Source organism: Mytilus edulis, chromosome 4 (genome assembly GCF_963676685.1).
Source record: "Mytilus edulis chromosome 4, xbMytEdul2.2, whole genome shotgun sequence".
Taxonomy (NCBI): Eukaryota; Metazoa; Mollusca; class Bivalvia; order Mytilida; family Mytilidae; genus Mytilus; species Mytilus edulis.
Genome location: NC_092347.1, coordinates 97749494 through 97767712, shown reverse-complemented (window position 1 = coordinate 97767712; position 18219 = coordinate 97749494). Strand labels below are relative to the sequence as shown.

General features: G+C 32.1%; 1 protein-coding gene and 1 long non-coding RNA gene across 14 annotated transcripts in view; both read right to left on the bottom strand.

Moving 5' to 3' along the window:
• The window catches only part of LOC139521193 (ras-specific guanine nucleotide-releasing factor 2-like), a 168687-nt gene that overhangs the window by 12411 nt on the left and 138057 nt on the right, over nt 1–18219 (bottom strand). For all 13 annotated transcript variants that reach the window (XM_071314533.1, XM_071314534.1, XM_071314536.1 and 10 more), the window contains one exon: nt 1343–1427. In XM_071314533.1, coding sequence (XP_071170634.1) covers nt 1343–1427 — 85 coding nt within the window. The remainder of the gene's footprint in view (nt 1–1342; nt 1428–18219) is intronic.
• On the bottom strand, nt 3238–13072 carry LOC139518578 (uncharacterized). The gene is made up of 4 exons (XR_011663417.1): nt 12868–13072; nt 7864–7942; nt 5671–5772; nt 3238–3538 (listed from the first exon to the last, which is right to left on the bottom strand). It is a non-coding gene; the product is annotated as an uncharacterized lncRNA (long non-coding RNA).

Sequence of the window (18219 nt, the reverse complement as noted above, 5' to 3'; positions counted from 1 at the left end):
CAAACAATAAACAAGCAATCAATACCATACTAATTTTAATCAAAACAACAAGGTTCAATGGACACCCAAGCTGTCAACACATGGCCATTGTTGACAAAAAACATCAAACGAAACTGGCATAATTAAAACAATGAGAAAAGTATAATTATTTTATTACGATTTTTTATTTTAATATGACACAAATAAATATATTCAAAAATACTCTCAACTTTCTCACCAATCTGAAAATAGAAATGAAACAAATTACGGTGTGAGTTACAAAAGGAGAAAATATTCATGACACTATCAGGTCAGTAGAATAAATATATGTTTTCTTCAGTGTGCGCTTAATATTCAGGTGCGTTTTATGTAAGGACAAAAACAATCTTCCCCCCAAAAAACGGCCGTGCGGCTTATAAAACGATGCGCTTTAAATTCGAAAATATACGGTAAGTACATTTTATGTTTTAGTAGTTTTGGCATTTATTTTATATTTTACATTTTAAAGAGAAATAGTTTTACTTTGGATTTGTTATTTTGAATTGATACTTTGTACTTTAATTAGATTATTATTATTTGGCATTGTTTATTGATTGATTTGTTATCATTCATTTAAATCGTTATCGTTAATTAAATTATGAAAACCTTCCTTGCGTTTTAGCTATGCCTATCAGAACATTAAGTCTAGCGATAGACTGACCCCCTGTCCCTTGGTTCCAGCACATACGAGTTAGCTCCCCCTTATCTAACAGTGCTCTGGAGTGGACCTTGGTGACAGATATCTAAACCTAAAGTTAATTCTACAATTCTTGTCTGGTATTAAATTGTACATTAAACTAAATGTTGTATTGATTTGTCTCCCTTAAATAACATGCGAGGTAGTACTTAAGCAGTAACGTTAGTACTGTGTGCCCTTAAAGAAATGCTATAAGCTGTGAAGTTTTATTTTTTTGTTGAGTTGTTGTTTCAATTATATGAACCTTCAAGCCACTTTTATCAAATTGTATCAGCAGAACACTTTGATCTTACTTTTAATGCTGCATGCTTTGTGAAGAAGCAAAAATTCATAGAAATAGAAACAAACCAGCTGTGATTAAACCCATAACTTATTTGCTTTTGAGGCCTGCAAACTACCACAAAATTTACAACGCTGTAGGATTATAAGATTGATAATGAAGTATAACTTATACAAAATTTAGTCCAACTTGACTCAAAAGTACTGTTTTAAAAAAACACTTTTTAGACTTTGATATGAAGAACAGCAATAACAGCACTGTTCGTTAGCTTTTTGTGTATTTTTTTGTTGTGTATATGTCATGGATTGATACTCTATATCCTTTGTTTTTTCTATTATATTACTTACTTCGTTGAATCTTTTACTAACAAGGAGAACATGAGGTGCTCTATGACACTTTGATGGCTTCATCCAAGCCTGTCCAAGTAACTCCCTGAAAAATTATTATATCTATTCTTACAACTAAGTAAAAGTCTTACAAAAATCTAAACCCATTACATAAGAAATTTATTATACTTCATAAATATAATATTTATAACTCTTTCACTTATCCATCATTACAGTTTTTTCTTCCTCTTATATCCTACACTGGTAAAAATGCCACACATGTGAACATGCGTGACACATGCGTTTCACATGTGTGTCGCACGCATGTGAAAGAGACGTTTCATGCCACGCATGTGACACATGTGTGAAAAACGAATGTGATACGCATGATATACACATGTGATCATGCGTTTCACATGTGAATCACATGTGTAAGGAAAAACACCTGTGATACATGCGTGATTTCTGCATACAAAAGGCCTGTATTAAAAATTTTGCAAAATGTGTGATACGCATAATATACACATGTGATCGTGTGTTTCACATGTGAATCACATGTGTAAGGAAATACACCTGTGATACATGCGTGATTTCTGCATGTAAAAGGCATTGTGCCTGTATTAAATATTTTTCAAAATGTATTCCTATTTGTCCAATTACCATGATCGTTGACATGTATGGAAGTTCTAATGTGAATTAAATGGGTTATACATTGGTTTTCCATATATATACACAGGCAAATTTCATGTGAGATTCACCTGAAACAAGCTTATACATGAAACTCGCGTTCAATTAATGTGAATTGAGCTCAGCTAACATGAAATTCATGTTAATTTTTTCATGTGAAGCTAACCTGAATCTAGCATTCGTATTAATTTTTCTAAAATGAAATGAAGATGAATTGAGCACCAATCACACAAATTCACAGTATTTGAGCATATTTTAGATAAGTCAATGCTAATCTAGTGCACATTCTATTTTAATATAAATAAATATTCTTCTTGGTCTTGACTATGTGTTCATACTTCAATTGTATTTTTCTTTCTTGATCCTTATCAATACAAATCCAAACTCACAATATCTCCAATGCAAGAGATAAGATGTAATAAAACAAAAAAGGCAAGCAATATCCAGGTTACCTTAAGTTCACTCCTAGAATTTTGTTGGTTATGTTCAAGTCACAATATATTTTTAAAAAGTGATGTAAGGATTGGTAATTCAATTATAGAATATGTATGCACTGATGAATATTTCATTTTTAATATGTATATATAAGTCATTTTGTGGTTATCAGTCATGAGACAATCCAATCCCATTGTGGAAATTTTCTTACTTGCAAAAGAGGCCAATGCTTCTTTTAAAATTTTGAAGAAAAAAAGTAGTTTACCCTGCCACATATTTGTGTGCCTGTTTTAAGCCAGGGTTTCAGTGGTTGTCTTAAGTCTCATCCTAATAAAAAGCATACCTAAAAAAAATTGTGTTAATAGCAGCTCTTTGATTGGTATAGACTCTGGTTAACTAAGTAGATCATGACATTGTTTAGACAACTGTTTATTGTTGGGGACTGTATGTTAGCACCTTAATGCCTTTCATATGCTTTTGTTGTTGTGTAGCTGTCTGATTGATTTATACCTCATTTCGCATTATATTAATAAATTAAAATAGAAAGGTTCTGTTAAATATATTTGATATGCCATATTGAATGCCTTACAGTTATTTACAACTGTTTCCTTCTTATTTCAAAACAAATTTTGACAAACAACAAACATATCTGGCGTATACACTAAATTTAGTCCTGGTATCTATGATGAGTTTTTTATACCATTAGAAAATTTCAAAGTTTGGCTTCACAATAATATAAAAGTTCTTGTTATTTCAAATATTTATATAAAATTCAGTTTAAAACATTATTCATTTTTAGACTATAATTGTCATTTTGACACAATAATTTGAATTTGAATTGTCATGATTGTATTATATTCTGAAAGTACTTGTGTTTGGAAAAATATACACAATATTTAATTCCATGTGTTTGAGATTTCTTGAATACATCACTCCCATATCATGTCTTTGTTTAAGAGTTCTCTCCTGCATGTATCTGCTGTAATTGCTATTTGTACCCACGACTTCCTTCATACATTTGCACTTATCCTTCTAAGATGTTGCTATAAAATCCTGTAATAAATTATCAGCCATCAGACTCTTGGAATACAGTTGCTGTAATTAAAAAAAAAAATAACCATAAAATATTGGCTTACCAATCAAGCAAAAATGATAACATAAATTTGATAAGTAATGATTTACCAAACTTACATATATATATACATAAATATCGTGTGAACAACTGGGGTGGAGAAATAATAGTTGTTGTTTTTACTACATGTATTTATCATGGTTGTTTTTTTCGCATTTATGTAAATCAGGCCCTTAATTTTCTCTTTGGAATTGTTTTACATCTTGTCATTCCAGGACATAGCTTGCTTGATGGTGTATTGGTTTTGCTCATTGTTGAAAGCTGTACATACATGTAAAGTGATCTTTAGTTGCTAACATTCAGTCATTTTGACCTGATGAATAGTTGTCTCATTGGCAATGATACTACATATTTTCCTTTTTTTTTTTAATAATGAAAACTAACTCGATTCATGCATGTGTACTACACATTACCTGTGTATATAATATGTATGGTATTTGGACCTAAATGGCGACCAATTTAACCAGATACTCCGCAGGGTGCAGCTTTATACGACTGCAGAGGTAGAACCCTGAAGGTTGAGGCAAGTATGGACACAACATTCAAGCTGAATACAGCAGCTCTGAATTTGGATTGTGATTAAATAGTTGACACATCATAGGTTTCTGACACAGAATAAATGTGGTCTAATGAACTTAATTTTTTTTTTTTTGCTTTTGAGCAATTTACTATGCTGTTGAATATTAATCCTCTCAAAGAAAAAATATTTGAAGAAATTTTCTTTTTAAATTCTGAAATCTAAAATGAGAAAAAAAAAATTGACCCCCACCCCAATTTTTTTTCCACGTCCCCCTTTCTCTTATTCCAAAAATGATCTCAATTCAAAATTCTAATGGAGTTTGCAACAATAACTACTCATTTAAATACATCATAAAATATTAAAATATAAAATGTCATACAGTCATGGTTAGAATTAATAGTAACTTCTAAAAAAAATTTTATGGGGAATGTGTCCGAAAAGACACAGATGATGCCCCCACTACTGACTAGCATATAACGCTATAAAGGGACATAACTCAAGAACTGTAAAAGTGAAGCTGCAAAAAATTGAACTTAAACTGAGGTTAGAGGTAATAAGCATTATATACACATTTCATTAAATTTAGTTGAGACAAACTTAAGTTAAGAGAACAGAAACTAAAAAATTCTTCAATTTTTCCACTTGTAAAGGGGCATAACCCTAGAATGGTAATCAGAGTGCTTGTTATCACTGAATGGTGAAGATTGCTTTAATTTATCAGTTGGTCGTTAAGTGAATATTGCATTGTATATTGTACATGATTTTATATAGCCGACAACGTGATACTAATATACATGATATAAGAACGCAAACATTTTGCGGTCGTATAAAAACGGGGACCAAATTAAAAAAAACTTAATACAGGGTTTGATTCAGCATATTAAAGAACCCCAAGAGTTCAAGAATAAAACCCCATTGAAATTGGTCTAGAAATAAGCAACTTATACAAAGTAATTAGAGAAGTATTGTTTTTGGCCCCTAATTCATAAACAGTTTGTGCCATAACCAGGATAACCCCTAAAATCAATCCCAACCTTTTTTTTTGGTATGGAACCTTCAAGTCCTTGTGGTACAATTTCAGAAAGATCCATACACTTATACACAAGTAATTGTCTGGAACCTAGGAAAATACTTATTTTGACCCCTTTTGGGCTCCTTGTTCCTAAACTGTTGGGACCATAACCCCAAAATCAATCCCAATCTTCCTTTTGTGGGTTCAAACCTTGTATTTAAATTTCATAGATAGAGATCCATTTACTTAAACTAAAGTTATTGTACGGAAACTATGTCCAGTGGCAAATATTTTATGTATTCAAAACAAGAACAACTTGTCAATTCATAATATACATTGTATATTTATGCCAGTCTGACTAGGTAGGTTTGTAATATAAATGCTGATTATTTGAACTTCTGAGTGTGTGTGTATGGAGCAGGAGGGGATCAGGGTAAGGATGCCTTGAAGCATACTTGACATTGGAAAGAGAGAAAAAGAAGCAAGTGTACGTGTACAATTATACTTGAGAACAGAGTGCATCATATTATTTATATTTACTGCAATTCTGCAGATGAACATACTTTGATATCAGTTCTTTTTGCAGGACATTCACACCTACATGTACATTTTTACATGTTCACCAGTGGTCTTAATACTGTACTTTCCATTCTTTTGGTAACAAGCTAAAATTGTATAAAATCTAAATTATTTAATCAAGAAGTCCATGAAGTCCAGACAAAAACTAGATGTAGTATGAACATATTGAACTGATGCTCACTAATTTATACCTTTACAGAACTATATGTACTTTTACTTTTGAGTGAATGCAAATTTTAAAGAACATGTAAATAAACAGAAAGAAGATCAACAGCTTAGCTAATAAATATATGTACAGTATGAACTTTCTGGTTTTAATTGATCTATTCTGCTGTACAGTTAAAAAATCATTATAGGCATTAATTACTGTCAGATGTTTATTAGATCTTGTTTTGCTGTTTTAAGTTAATAGGCAACAAGAGGCTGTCACAACGACAGCAAACCGGATTTATTAACATTTATTTGTGTCCTGGCAATATCACAAGAACCATAACTGATGAATGCTGAAAGTGAAAATCGTCAATATCAAATTTGACCTCCATTTTGTAGTCAGTATCAACATATTAAAATTTGAAAAGCTTAGATTGAATGGTTCATTAGTAAATGCAACAACGTGAATGGAAACGCCATTTTACGATCTTTCAAGAACCATAACTCCTGAACGGTAAAAGTCAAAATCGTCATTATTGAACTTGACCTCTATTTTGTCATCAGTAACAACATATAAAAATTTCAAAAGCTTTGGTTGAATGGTTTATGAGAAAATGCACGGACACGACTGGAAACACCATTTTTCAATCTTTCAAGAACCATAACTCCTGAACCGTAAATGTCAAAATCGTCATTATTGAACTTGACCTCCATTTTGTCATCAGTAACAATATATTAAAATTTGGGAAGCTTTGGTAGAACAGTTCATTTGTAAATGCACGAACACGACTGGAAACTCCATTTTTCAATCTTTCAAGAACCATAACTCCTGAACCCTCCCCCTTTTTTACAAAATACTCAATAACTAAAAAATGAAATTTTGAATCATCACCAAAAAGTATACAGATCTTTAGATTAATATAACAAAGAAGTGTGTAAAGTTTTAAGCAATAATCATAAATCGTTTTTGAGATACGGCGCGACATGCAAAAAAAACCTCCCCCTTTTTTACAAAATAGTCAAAAACTCAAAAATGAAATTTTGAATCATCACCAAAAAGTATACAGATATCAAGATTAATATAACTAAGAAGTGTGTAAAATTTTAAGCAATAATCAAGAAACGTTTTTGAGATACGGTGCGACATGTGAAAAAAAACACACCCCTGTTTTAGTTACAAAGTGCTGTAACTCAAAACATTTAAATCTTATTTTCATCAAAAAGTATACAGATCATTTGACCATCATAAGAAACAACTATATTAAGTTTCATGAAATTTGGATAAGTCATTCTCAATTACGGTGCGACATGTTTACGCCGGACAGACGGACGGACAGACGGGCGTACACCGGACATTTGTATACCATAATACGTCCCGTCAAAATTTTGACGGGCGTATAAAAATGGGACAGAGTTTAGTTGTAAAGGCAATAATTTAAACTCGCATTTTGAAATATTTTTTATGAATTTAACAGGATTTTTCTCAAAATCCTAAAAATTAAACTTGCATTTAAGTCTTAAATGATAAAATCAGAGGAGGATTTAGGTGGGGGCCAGGGCCTCCCTTTTCTGGGAAAAATTTGGTTGATTATATAGGGAATCACTGAATCATGACCGGAGCAGGCCCCCTCTTAGGCAGTCAGTGGGCCCTCACTTATGAAAATTTCTGGATCTGCCACTGAAAATGGCAATGGTGGCAATAATAAATGCACACAATATTTTAGAATTTACAGTATACATGGTATAATGTATGAGCTTTGCTCATAGTTAAAGGATGTATGGTGACCTATAGTTGTTAACTTTGATCTCTGATGGAGAGTTGTCTTTTCTCATTAGTGTAAATAATTTTTTTTTTTAAATAATTAGGTAATTTAAACATTACAATATAAGACACTTTTACAATGTCATGAATGTCAATGTTTTATTAGTATTAGGATTGGAAAACAAGTGAATTTTCACTTTTACAAATTCCTCTCTTTTCTTATTGGCAATCATACTACATTTTCTTATTTTTATATTTATATTACCTTTCATCTTCTTGAGCAGTCCACTTCCTCAGTACAACAAGGGGGTCCTAAAAGCATGATTTTGAGTTGGCTAAAAAACCTATAAGATATATTATGATACAATTAACAGGTTTCTTTGCAATTATCTGGCAAATCACTAAAAAAATAAAGCATATAAGAGTAGTTAAATAATTGTATTCTCCAATAAATACATACATTTCCCCAGTTGACAAGGCAAAACTAAGGAGGGAGCCGCAATATTGAATTGATTGGATCAACAAAGGTTCGATTAACTACAATGTTGTCATTAATAGAACAACACCATCTCCAATTCACTGTTTTACAGTGATTTTATCCAAATTTGAATCGAAGAGGCAACTTATTAACCTCCAATTTGTAAGTTTTCATATGTATGAAGTCATATTTAGCCATGACGTCTTTGTGCGAAAATCATTCATGAAGTTTCACAGTTTTTTTTTGTATGTCAAATTTATACATTTTTTCAAACTCCATCGTATTATATCTTTTTGTTATGAATTAGAATCGGAATACCAGTACTGTAGTTGAAGAGTTGTCACCATCAATTGTGGATTTGACGGTTGCAAATGCAGTTTTACTGGTGACAGTCACATTTATTTTTAAATCTGAGTAGATAAGTTTTCATTTTTTAAAGTACTGTAGGGCAAGTTGGCAGACCTTTATAAATTTTTTTAAATCCCACCTGCGCTTTCTCAATGAAATTTTTACAGTGTACTGTACTACTTTTGGGACAAATTATATCAAAATTATAGAAAACTTCATCGGCTCTAACTCAAAATATGGACAATTTTATATATAGGGCATCCTGAAATCTTTTGACAGCTTCCAAGGTGCTAATTTTTAACCTTTTTCATCTGGACCAAACTCTACTCTCCTAAAAAAATTAGGGACCCAAATTTTTTTACACTGTAATTTCACCCCCTTTCTTGCAATTTGAGGCATTAAACATGGAGAAATAAATTTGGAAGGGGTATAAAAATTAATGGCAAGTAACCCACTGTCAACACTAGGGACTATATTCGTGAATAACGAAAATCAAGGGACGACTATTGCGGTCTCGGACCTTATGCATCTTTATTGACAACATATACCATGTATACAGTAAAAAAAAGAATATGAACTCGTGATACACACAGAAACGTAAACAAAAGAAATGAGCAGTGCCTTTTCCTATCATAAAAAATTGCCCTGCCCTCCACTGGCACCCTGCCCCTTTTGATTTCTAGCTGGAGCACTGTATATTGATGTTGTATTCATTTAGATTTTTCCCAAGTAAGGTGAGTTGCCACTGTCCTGAATGTTGGCAGGAGTATAATTAGGGATTGAAGTATGAGCATAAAAGCATAAAAGATTTATTTAAAGTCAGTTATACATATAACAATATATACAACATAATTAAGTTCTGTAGAGCTTTTATCCGACATATAAGCTGTCGGATAAAAGCTGAAGTTCAAATTATGGCATAGTAGCCCACATCTTATATTTTTTACACAATTCATATAGTTTTTTAAAAGAAAAGCAGAAGTTTTAGAAGCCCACTCCAAATTTTAGGGGCAAATGGGCCGTTGCTAATTTCAAACCTGGATATTTAACTGGATTTGATCCAAAGTTGCATATAACATGTATAAAGTGGGGTGAGTTGGTAAGGTAGTTTCCACTTGGATTTTCAAGGGTTTAGGGGGGGGGCTATGATGAAAATGTTATCCTGCAGTGTCGTTACTCTTTTTTTTTTTTTTTGGGGGGGGGGGGGGGGGCTATGATGAAAATGTTATCCTGCATTGTTGTTACTTTTTTTTTTTGGGGGGGGGGGGGGGGTCCTGGCTTTTAGGATAATTTTTTACTCAAAACTCTTCCTCGATATTTCAATTTCATCCAACCCCCAACCCCCCTCCTGTAGTTGGTGATCGCAATACTGGTATACTAGTATTGTGCACAATACTGGTATAAAAATTTTGTACAAGTATTGTATTCCAGTATTGTACCAGTATTGTGGTTTTTTTTTTAAATAAACAATACATATAGGTAATTAATTGTTTATTAAAGGTGTTACATACATATGCATAATGAAATTAACATATGACATGACAATTTTATAAGGAATGATTGCATGTCTAACTGGTGTTGACATAGACTGCGATTGTCATCAAAGAAAGTTTTAAATATTTTGATGTTCTTTTCTTAAAGGAACCTGTCCTAGGATTTTAACAAACTCTTATTTTTCTTCTATGTTTTCTTTCAGGTATCTTTTTCCAATACTCATAGTATATTTTAGTGAATTTTATATTGACATTGCTGCTATAGCTTTTGTATCATCAGCATTGGCCGTGGTGCTGTGACGTCTATTTCTGTTTCAGATGACATTTTTGCAACCCTCCCCTCTCCCCCTACCACACTTCCTGTATTGATATTTAGGTATTCAGTCTCTGTGGACTTTCTCTTACGCTAACTAGATTACAAGCTTTTTCAGATATATGTAGCACCTGTATAGCTCTCTTACTGTTGGCGTGCTTGTCTGGTATTAGTGTTTGTACCAGTAGATATATCTGCTACAAATTGTATTGCCCATGGTTCTGAATCAACTGCTTTAACTACCCTTAACATTCATTTAGAAAAAAACTAGTTAATTTGATTATAATCAGCTGGTTTTCCTATTTTAAAAAACAACTTTTTAAGTTTAATAGATAATGATATCTATTAATTATTTTGTGAAAGATTAATAAGATAAATGCATATGATCTTTGTATACATGTATTAAAATATCTGTAAAAATATTCGATGGTGTACATGTAAATGCTGAATATTGTGAAAACTGGAAACTTAAAATTAATATTAACAAGACAAAGGTTATGATATTTTCAAAAGGTAGACCACAGAATAATTTGAAATTTTATATTAATAAAGAAGAGATAGAAATTGTTAAGAACTATAAATACCTTGGTGTTATATTCTCTAGAAATGCATCTTTTTTTGCAACTAGAAAATATCTTAGAGATCAAGCTACTAAAGCTATGTATTGTGTTATTAAGAAGTGTAGATCAAACCATCTATCTATAGAATGCCAACTTGACATGTTTGACAAAGCTGTTTTACCTATACTTTTATATGGGGCCGAAATCTGGGGATACGAAAATCTTGACATTTTGGAAAGAGTACATTTGAGTTTTTGTAAGCATGTTTTACGGTTAAAAAGATCGACTCCAAATTTTATGGTTTACGGGGAATTGGGAAGATATCCGATTTCTTTATACGTTAAATTACGGATGATAAAATTTTGGTGCAACCTTCTTAATGACACACTTGATAACAAGATTTCGTCAATGTTATATAAGTTGATATATATTAATTATAATAAGTATGGAATTGAAAACAAATGGTTGTTATTTATCAAAAGTATCTTTGATAATTGTGGTATGTCAAACATTTGGCAAAATCAAGATTGTATCTCAAAAAATTGGATTGTATTAAGTATTGAACAAAAGTTAAAAGATCAGTTTAGACAAGAATGGTTTGCAAATGTAAATCAATCATCAAAAGGTTTATGTTATAAATTATTCAAAACAGAACTTAAATTTGAAAATTATATTACAGTTTTATCGTTAAAAAAATGCACTGTAACTATGTAAATTTAGATGTGGCAATCACCGTTTGCCAGTGGAGACGGGGAGATGGCAAAATGTTCAAAGACAAGAGAGGCTATGTCACCTTTGTGAATCTGCTGACATCGGCGATGAATTCCATTATGTAATGTCTTGTCCTTTTTTCAAAAAAGAACGATATAAATATTTACCACACTATTGTTGTACAAATGTTAATATTCTTAAATTTAAAAATGTATTCACTACAGTCAATATTGTCTTGCTAGAAAAATTGTGTAGATTTATTAACTATATATCAGTGGAAGTCTGTCCTCCTGGTTAAACTACATTTATTTATGTATATTTCACACATGCAAAATATGTTGTATTGTATATATTATCATCTCTGTAACTATGTTATTTAGTTAATGAGAATAAAGATCTATCTATCTATCAGTGTTAGAGTGTAATTTTTTGCTTGAATTTATTAAATAATAACTCTGATAATAAGCTTTTATTTTTTATTTTTTTATCTAAATTGAATTAAATAAATTATAGAAATTATATCATAAAATTTTTAGCAAATATTTATATTATAATTAACAATTGTTTGAATAATACGAGTTAATAACAATAATCCTTTGTTTGTATATATTTTAATTATTTTTAATTGGTTGTAAAATAGCTATAGATTTCACAATTATCCTCTACTATCGTTTTGAGTTCATTTAACCTCCCTTTGATCTTCACTAACCAATTTTGCTAAAAAATTCATTTTTCATTTTAAATCAGAGGCAGATTTAGAGGGTTTTTCAGGGGACCCGGGCCCCCCCTTTTCTGGGAAAAAATTGGTTGATTATATAGGAAATCACTGAAGCATGACTGGAGCGGCCCCCTCTTAGGCAGTCAGTGGGCCCCTACTTATGAAAACTTCTGGATCCGCCACTGTAAATCTTTAAGTATAGTCAACAATACAACTACAATACTGGTATATCAGTCATTCAGTAATGTACCAGTATTGCTGTTTTTTTTTTTAAAGTGACAATACTGGTACAAAATTTGTATACCAGTATTGTTGACAATACTGGTAATACTGGTATACCAGTATTGCGATCACCAACTACAGGAGATCCACCCTCTTTTCTCCTGTACAATTCAAATGGTAGATGAATGAGACTGAGCTCCCTAAAAATGAGTGGAGCAATTTAAAAAACAAGCCGTGTTGTTAAAAAAGTGGGGCGTTTGGCGTTTTACCAGTGGGGTGAGCTGACTTGCTTCCGTTTTATTCAATTTTTTACTGATTTACGGGGTTTACATGCATGACGTGGATAAAGTGACTATATATTTTTTCATGAAAGTATAAAACTAGTCTAACATTGTCCTAAAAATGTGCATGGTTAGTTATATTTACCTTTCATTGGACAAGTACAAAAAAGTTATCCGGATACACTTTGTTGCGATGACTTTTTAAAATGTATGTTTCGTTCCCCGGTTTCTTCCAGTTAATCGGTAATGTAACCCATTTCAGTATATCTGTTTACAATAGCTTTTTGAACCATCTGTTTAAAACAACAAAGTTCTTTGTATCAACTGTCTAACCATTTCAAACATCAGCAGACGAGCGTCCTTTCGCGTCATATTATACAAAAACGACCACGGTGAAAAGATTTCCGGTTTTCCGTATTCGAGGATCCGTGGAGGATCCAAGCTTTCGTACATTTACGTATAATATCAGAGACATATAATACATTATATGATACATTATATGTCTATGATAATATCATATCATTTATGTGAGAGTTAACTTAGTCTGGAATCGAGAATGGGGAATTAAATAAGGACAAAAAAAAAAAAAAAAAAAGTTAGTTAAAAAGCAAAAATATAGAATAAAGGATCATTATTCTCAGAGCATATATAGTGTCTCTGGAAGAATCATGAGAATAAAGAAAAACTATTAAAATAAAGGATATTCAATCAATTATCTATTATTTATAACTCATTCACATTTTGTTCCAGTCATAATTAAATAACTGTGCTGAGGGGGGCATGATGGTAAAATTTGGAAAATTGACAAACGAGAATTACTCTAAATCAGAGGATAATTAAATGTAACTGGTAGACAGTTAGAGTGTAATAAATAAAATATCATGTACATATATTTTACAAAATGAGGTCACAGAAAACACAGATTTTTGTTATTACTAATAAGAGAGGGGGGATAGGACCTTTATCGGGACTTCGGGATCGGGCGTTTTTAAGCTCGGGATTTCGGGATTGACCCTTTCGGGATCCGGGAATCATTTAAGAGTCTGCAATTTGAGTATCACTGTCAGTGGCGGTTCCAAAGGGTGGGGGCAAAGGGGAGGGGGCGTAGAGGGGTTTTGCTTGGACATTTTTTTTTGTAAACTGATTAATCAGACAAGACTTCAAGACAAGACTTCGAGAACTTTGCCATTTCCCGTGTATTTTTTTTTCATGCGACAATTCTTTACCTTAAATGATGTTTTTTGCTGTTATTTACTGATTATGTTAAAGTCGTGTGATTCGCTATAGTGGAGTTGACCAGTTCGCCTTAAAAACGTCACTCAGTCATTTTGAAATTCAAATTACAGTAACACATGGCTATAGACTGAGGATGGCAATCATGACATCTTCAAAGCGACACAGGATTGAGCAAGAATGTATTGACTTCTATTTCACAATTCCACGAGACAGAAACGGTTATACTCTATTACACTTTCATAAAATAAGCAATATTATTTACCAGGCTACAAAAACATGTGTTACCCAAAACGCCTCAGCCTATTTTAACTAGAAATAACATAGCTGAATGATGATCCTCAGTCAACATAAGCTCTAGATACGAACCATTTGTTTGAGAAGGCATATTTGAAAGAAAAAAATCTGACTCTGGTTTTTGCCTTTTAAAAACACAAATTATTGCTGTATCTGGATTGAAAACAATAATCTTGTCCACTTTTTTGCTTTTAGAAACGAAAATTTCGAACAGAATTATTTAGCATTAAATAAACATGATGAATAAAAAACCGGGCATATTTTTTGGGGGCGGGGGTTTGCATGTGTGACTGGAATGTCAACTTGTTTCGCCGAACTGATATATTTAATACCTTTTTTCAAGACCATACTGCAAGCAGCTGCTCAGTGGTTATGGCCTTTATGTCTCCATTTGTCGATCGTCATTCATAAACTCGTTGTCATTTTAGACTTATTCGTAGCCTTTGGTTAATTTGGAACCCCTCACTTCCCTTAATTTTGTTGGTTGAAACATTTGGATAAAAATTGCTTGTTTGTCTTTCTTAAATCGTGTCGGTCGTATTGTTAATTTTCATCGAATAGCCCAGCGTATATCTGGTTTACAACAAGAAATCTGGTTATTCTAACTTAACATGCAACAAACGAGAGTTTTCCATGTCTATTTTTTACTGACAATTCCCACATGTAATTATATATCAGTACATAGCTTTGGTTCCATTCTATCATTTTATGAAAGACAATTAATAGGGAGAATACAGCATAAAAATTTAAAATGTCCAACCCTTACACTTTACACCAACTTTAAAATATACATGCCCAAATAGGGAACCATTAAAAAAATGCATTTTACACTTATTTTATGTTTTTTAGCCCCAAAGAGTCCCTTTTTTTCTTCAAAAAAATCTTTAAAAAACTTCGCTCCACCCCCTTTTCTAAAATTCTGGATCCGCCCCTGCCTGTGACCGTGTCCAACAGTTGTCAGTGAATTAGAAATTTTACTATAAATCTGACAGAAGTTCAGTTAAGAATCTGTGACAATTTGGATTTTCGGCCTTGTAATATTATTAGGAAATGTCCTATAAATATAAAAAAAGAAGATGTGGTATGATTGCCAATGAGACAACTATCCACAGGAGACCAAAATGACACAGAAATTAACAACTATAGGTCACTGTACCGCCTTCAACAATGAGCAAAGCCCATACCGCATAGCTGACAGCTAGAAGTTTCAAATTCCTACTGCCTCCTTCGCCTCCTTCATTTAAAATTACATCATAGGCGGATCCAAGGGGGGGGGGGCTATATGTTGGACTTGATCAGTTTGTCCAAGGTTAAACAATATATTTTGTTTTATAATTCTCAACTCATGAACTATGCATACATTTTTAACACTATCTTCTTATTATATGCAACAAAAAGCTCACCAGTTCTTATCTTCACATGTTTGTCAAAATGACCAATCAAATCAAAATTTTACTTACTAAATTTGACGTGAAATATTCTAAAACATAAGTTGCCAAATGTTGAAGTTCCTAACTGTTTATAATTCACAATACCTGAATTCACTCATGTATTTTTTTGAGAAAAAAAATGATTGATTATATAAGGAATCACTGAAGCATGACCGGAGCGGCCCCCCTCTTATACAGCCAATGGGCCCCCACTTATGAAAATTTCTAGATCAGCCACTGCTTATGGAATTGCTGGATCCGTCACTGGCACAATTTTAGTTTTATGTCATCGTAAGTCCAACGGGTTACTGTTGTTTTTATCCTTCATTCTTTTGACTTTTCTTAATTTATTGGATTTATGGCTGTAATCAACTACTACTTTAATTGGTATGCAGTACCGTACGGAACGAAGTATGTAGACTAAGTGTTTGTCGTGATTTAAACACGATAGTAGTGTTTCTTTCCCCTAAACATTATGAGCCGCATTGAACAGGATAGATAACCTCAGACCTCAAACAGTTACACTCTGAAATATTTTCAAGTACTTTCTATTTGCTCATGTGTATTTTCTTGTTAGCATAGTTTTGTACTTGGACAGATAATCAGAATGATCAACAATTATGTATTGGCAATGTTAATTGGTCACGTTTGTTTGAACAACCAAACCAGGTAATTTTTAATTTTAATAGCCTCACATGTACAATGTTAATGTATATACATTCAGTCATTTTTATAACACAAGGGTTACAAATAAGAAAATCCTAAATAAGATATGCAAATCTATAACCAAGTGCCATAACTTACTGTATGAAACACCTGTTTGTTCTGAGACTACTATAACACATATATATATATGTGTAACTGTTATAGTATTCTCAGATTTGGTTTAAGAATTATAAGGATTAAACACATTTTTCAAACTCACAAACATTACCAACGGACTTTATTCAGTTACTGAGTTAATCACCCTGGTTTATACATCACTAACCTCTAGAAAAAATGTTTAATCCTAGAATCATTGAGATATTTATTAATAATACTGATAAAGCTATATTACTATTATTAGTCCTTCAAATTAATCTAGGTATCTGAAATTTGAAATCAAAGATGTATACACACATATATATTTACAAATTCCACTCTTATGACTCTACAAGAGATAAATAAAAAACTTTTTGTAGTTGCATCTAATCCACTATCAAGGGAGATAATTTATGCCAAATAAAAAGATAAGTAATTAAATCTTTTGATGATTATATGTGCCCCTTTTATGGAAAATCTTCAGACAAAGGTGAACAGCTTCAATGATTATAAATTCTTCAAATAGAAAATGGAATAAATATTGGAATACATAAAATTCAGGTGAATTTGTATCTCATACTTGTATGTTACAAAAATTGAACTCAAGAATGTTAAATTTCTCTAATGAATTCCATGTTTTAATTCAGTTAACATTAGATATAACTTTTTCACATGAACTTTGTCATGTTTGTTATTGTGAATTGTTCACATGAATTTCACTGAAATTAGATTGTTTTTAACATGTTTAAAATAAATTAAGATTTTCAATGGAAAACATGTCCTGCAAGGTATATGGCAGCAACCATTTGATTTTCTGGGGGGGGGGCTATGGTTTTTTTTCTGTGCAAACTTTTTTTTTCGCGACAAGTCGAAAACAATTTTTTTCTTTCAATTTTAGCATTACATATAGTGGCAGCTGAAGGTGAAACAAACAATTTTTTTTTCTCAGAATCAAAAACAAATTATTTTTTTCTCCAAAAGCTGGAAACAAACTTTTTTTTCCAAAAAAAACCATAGCCCCCCCCCCAGAAAATCAAATGGTTGCTGCCTAAGATGTTAATAAACAATTTTTAATTTTTTAATTTTTAATTTTAAATTTTTTTTATGTGAATTTCACGTGAGTAATTTATTGTAAAAATCATGTGAAAAATTTTAATTTAACTTCATGTCAACAAAATTTGCCTATGTTATTTACACATGTGTTACACATGCGTTTTACTATACATGTGTTACACATGCAATTATCGCATGTGTCACATGCGTTATCCAACACATGCGTGACACAGGTGTATTTCTGACACATGTGATTCACATGCGTGTGTTACGCATGTGAACGCATGTGTACAACGCATGATTCCCATGCGTGGCAAGAAACATGTGTATTACACATGTAACACACCTGTGACACATGCGTTTTTAGGCACATGCGTGACACATGTGTGGCATTTTTGCCCTAGTAGGTGGCATATGAATATGACATCCATTTGTTTGATGTGTTTTATATTTCAATTTTGCCATTTGATTAGGGACATTCACTTTTGATTTTTTTCTAAAGATTGAATATTTTATTCATTTAACTTTTTAGTGGTCTAAAGAGTTTATCTACTTTTCCACTAGCCTGTCAACTTAAGAGTTGTGAGTTTGAGGCTTGCATGCAGCAGGTGCATTTGAATATTAATCAACATGGATTGTCAGATTTCTTTTGGAAGGTCAGCGGTTATCTTCCGACACATTCC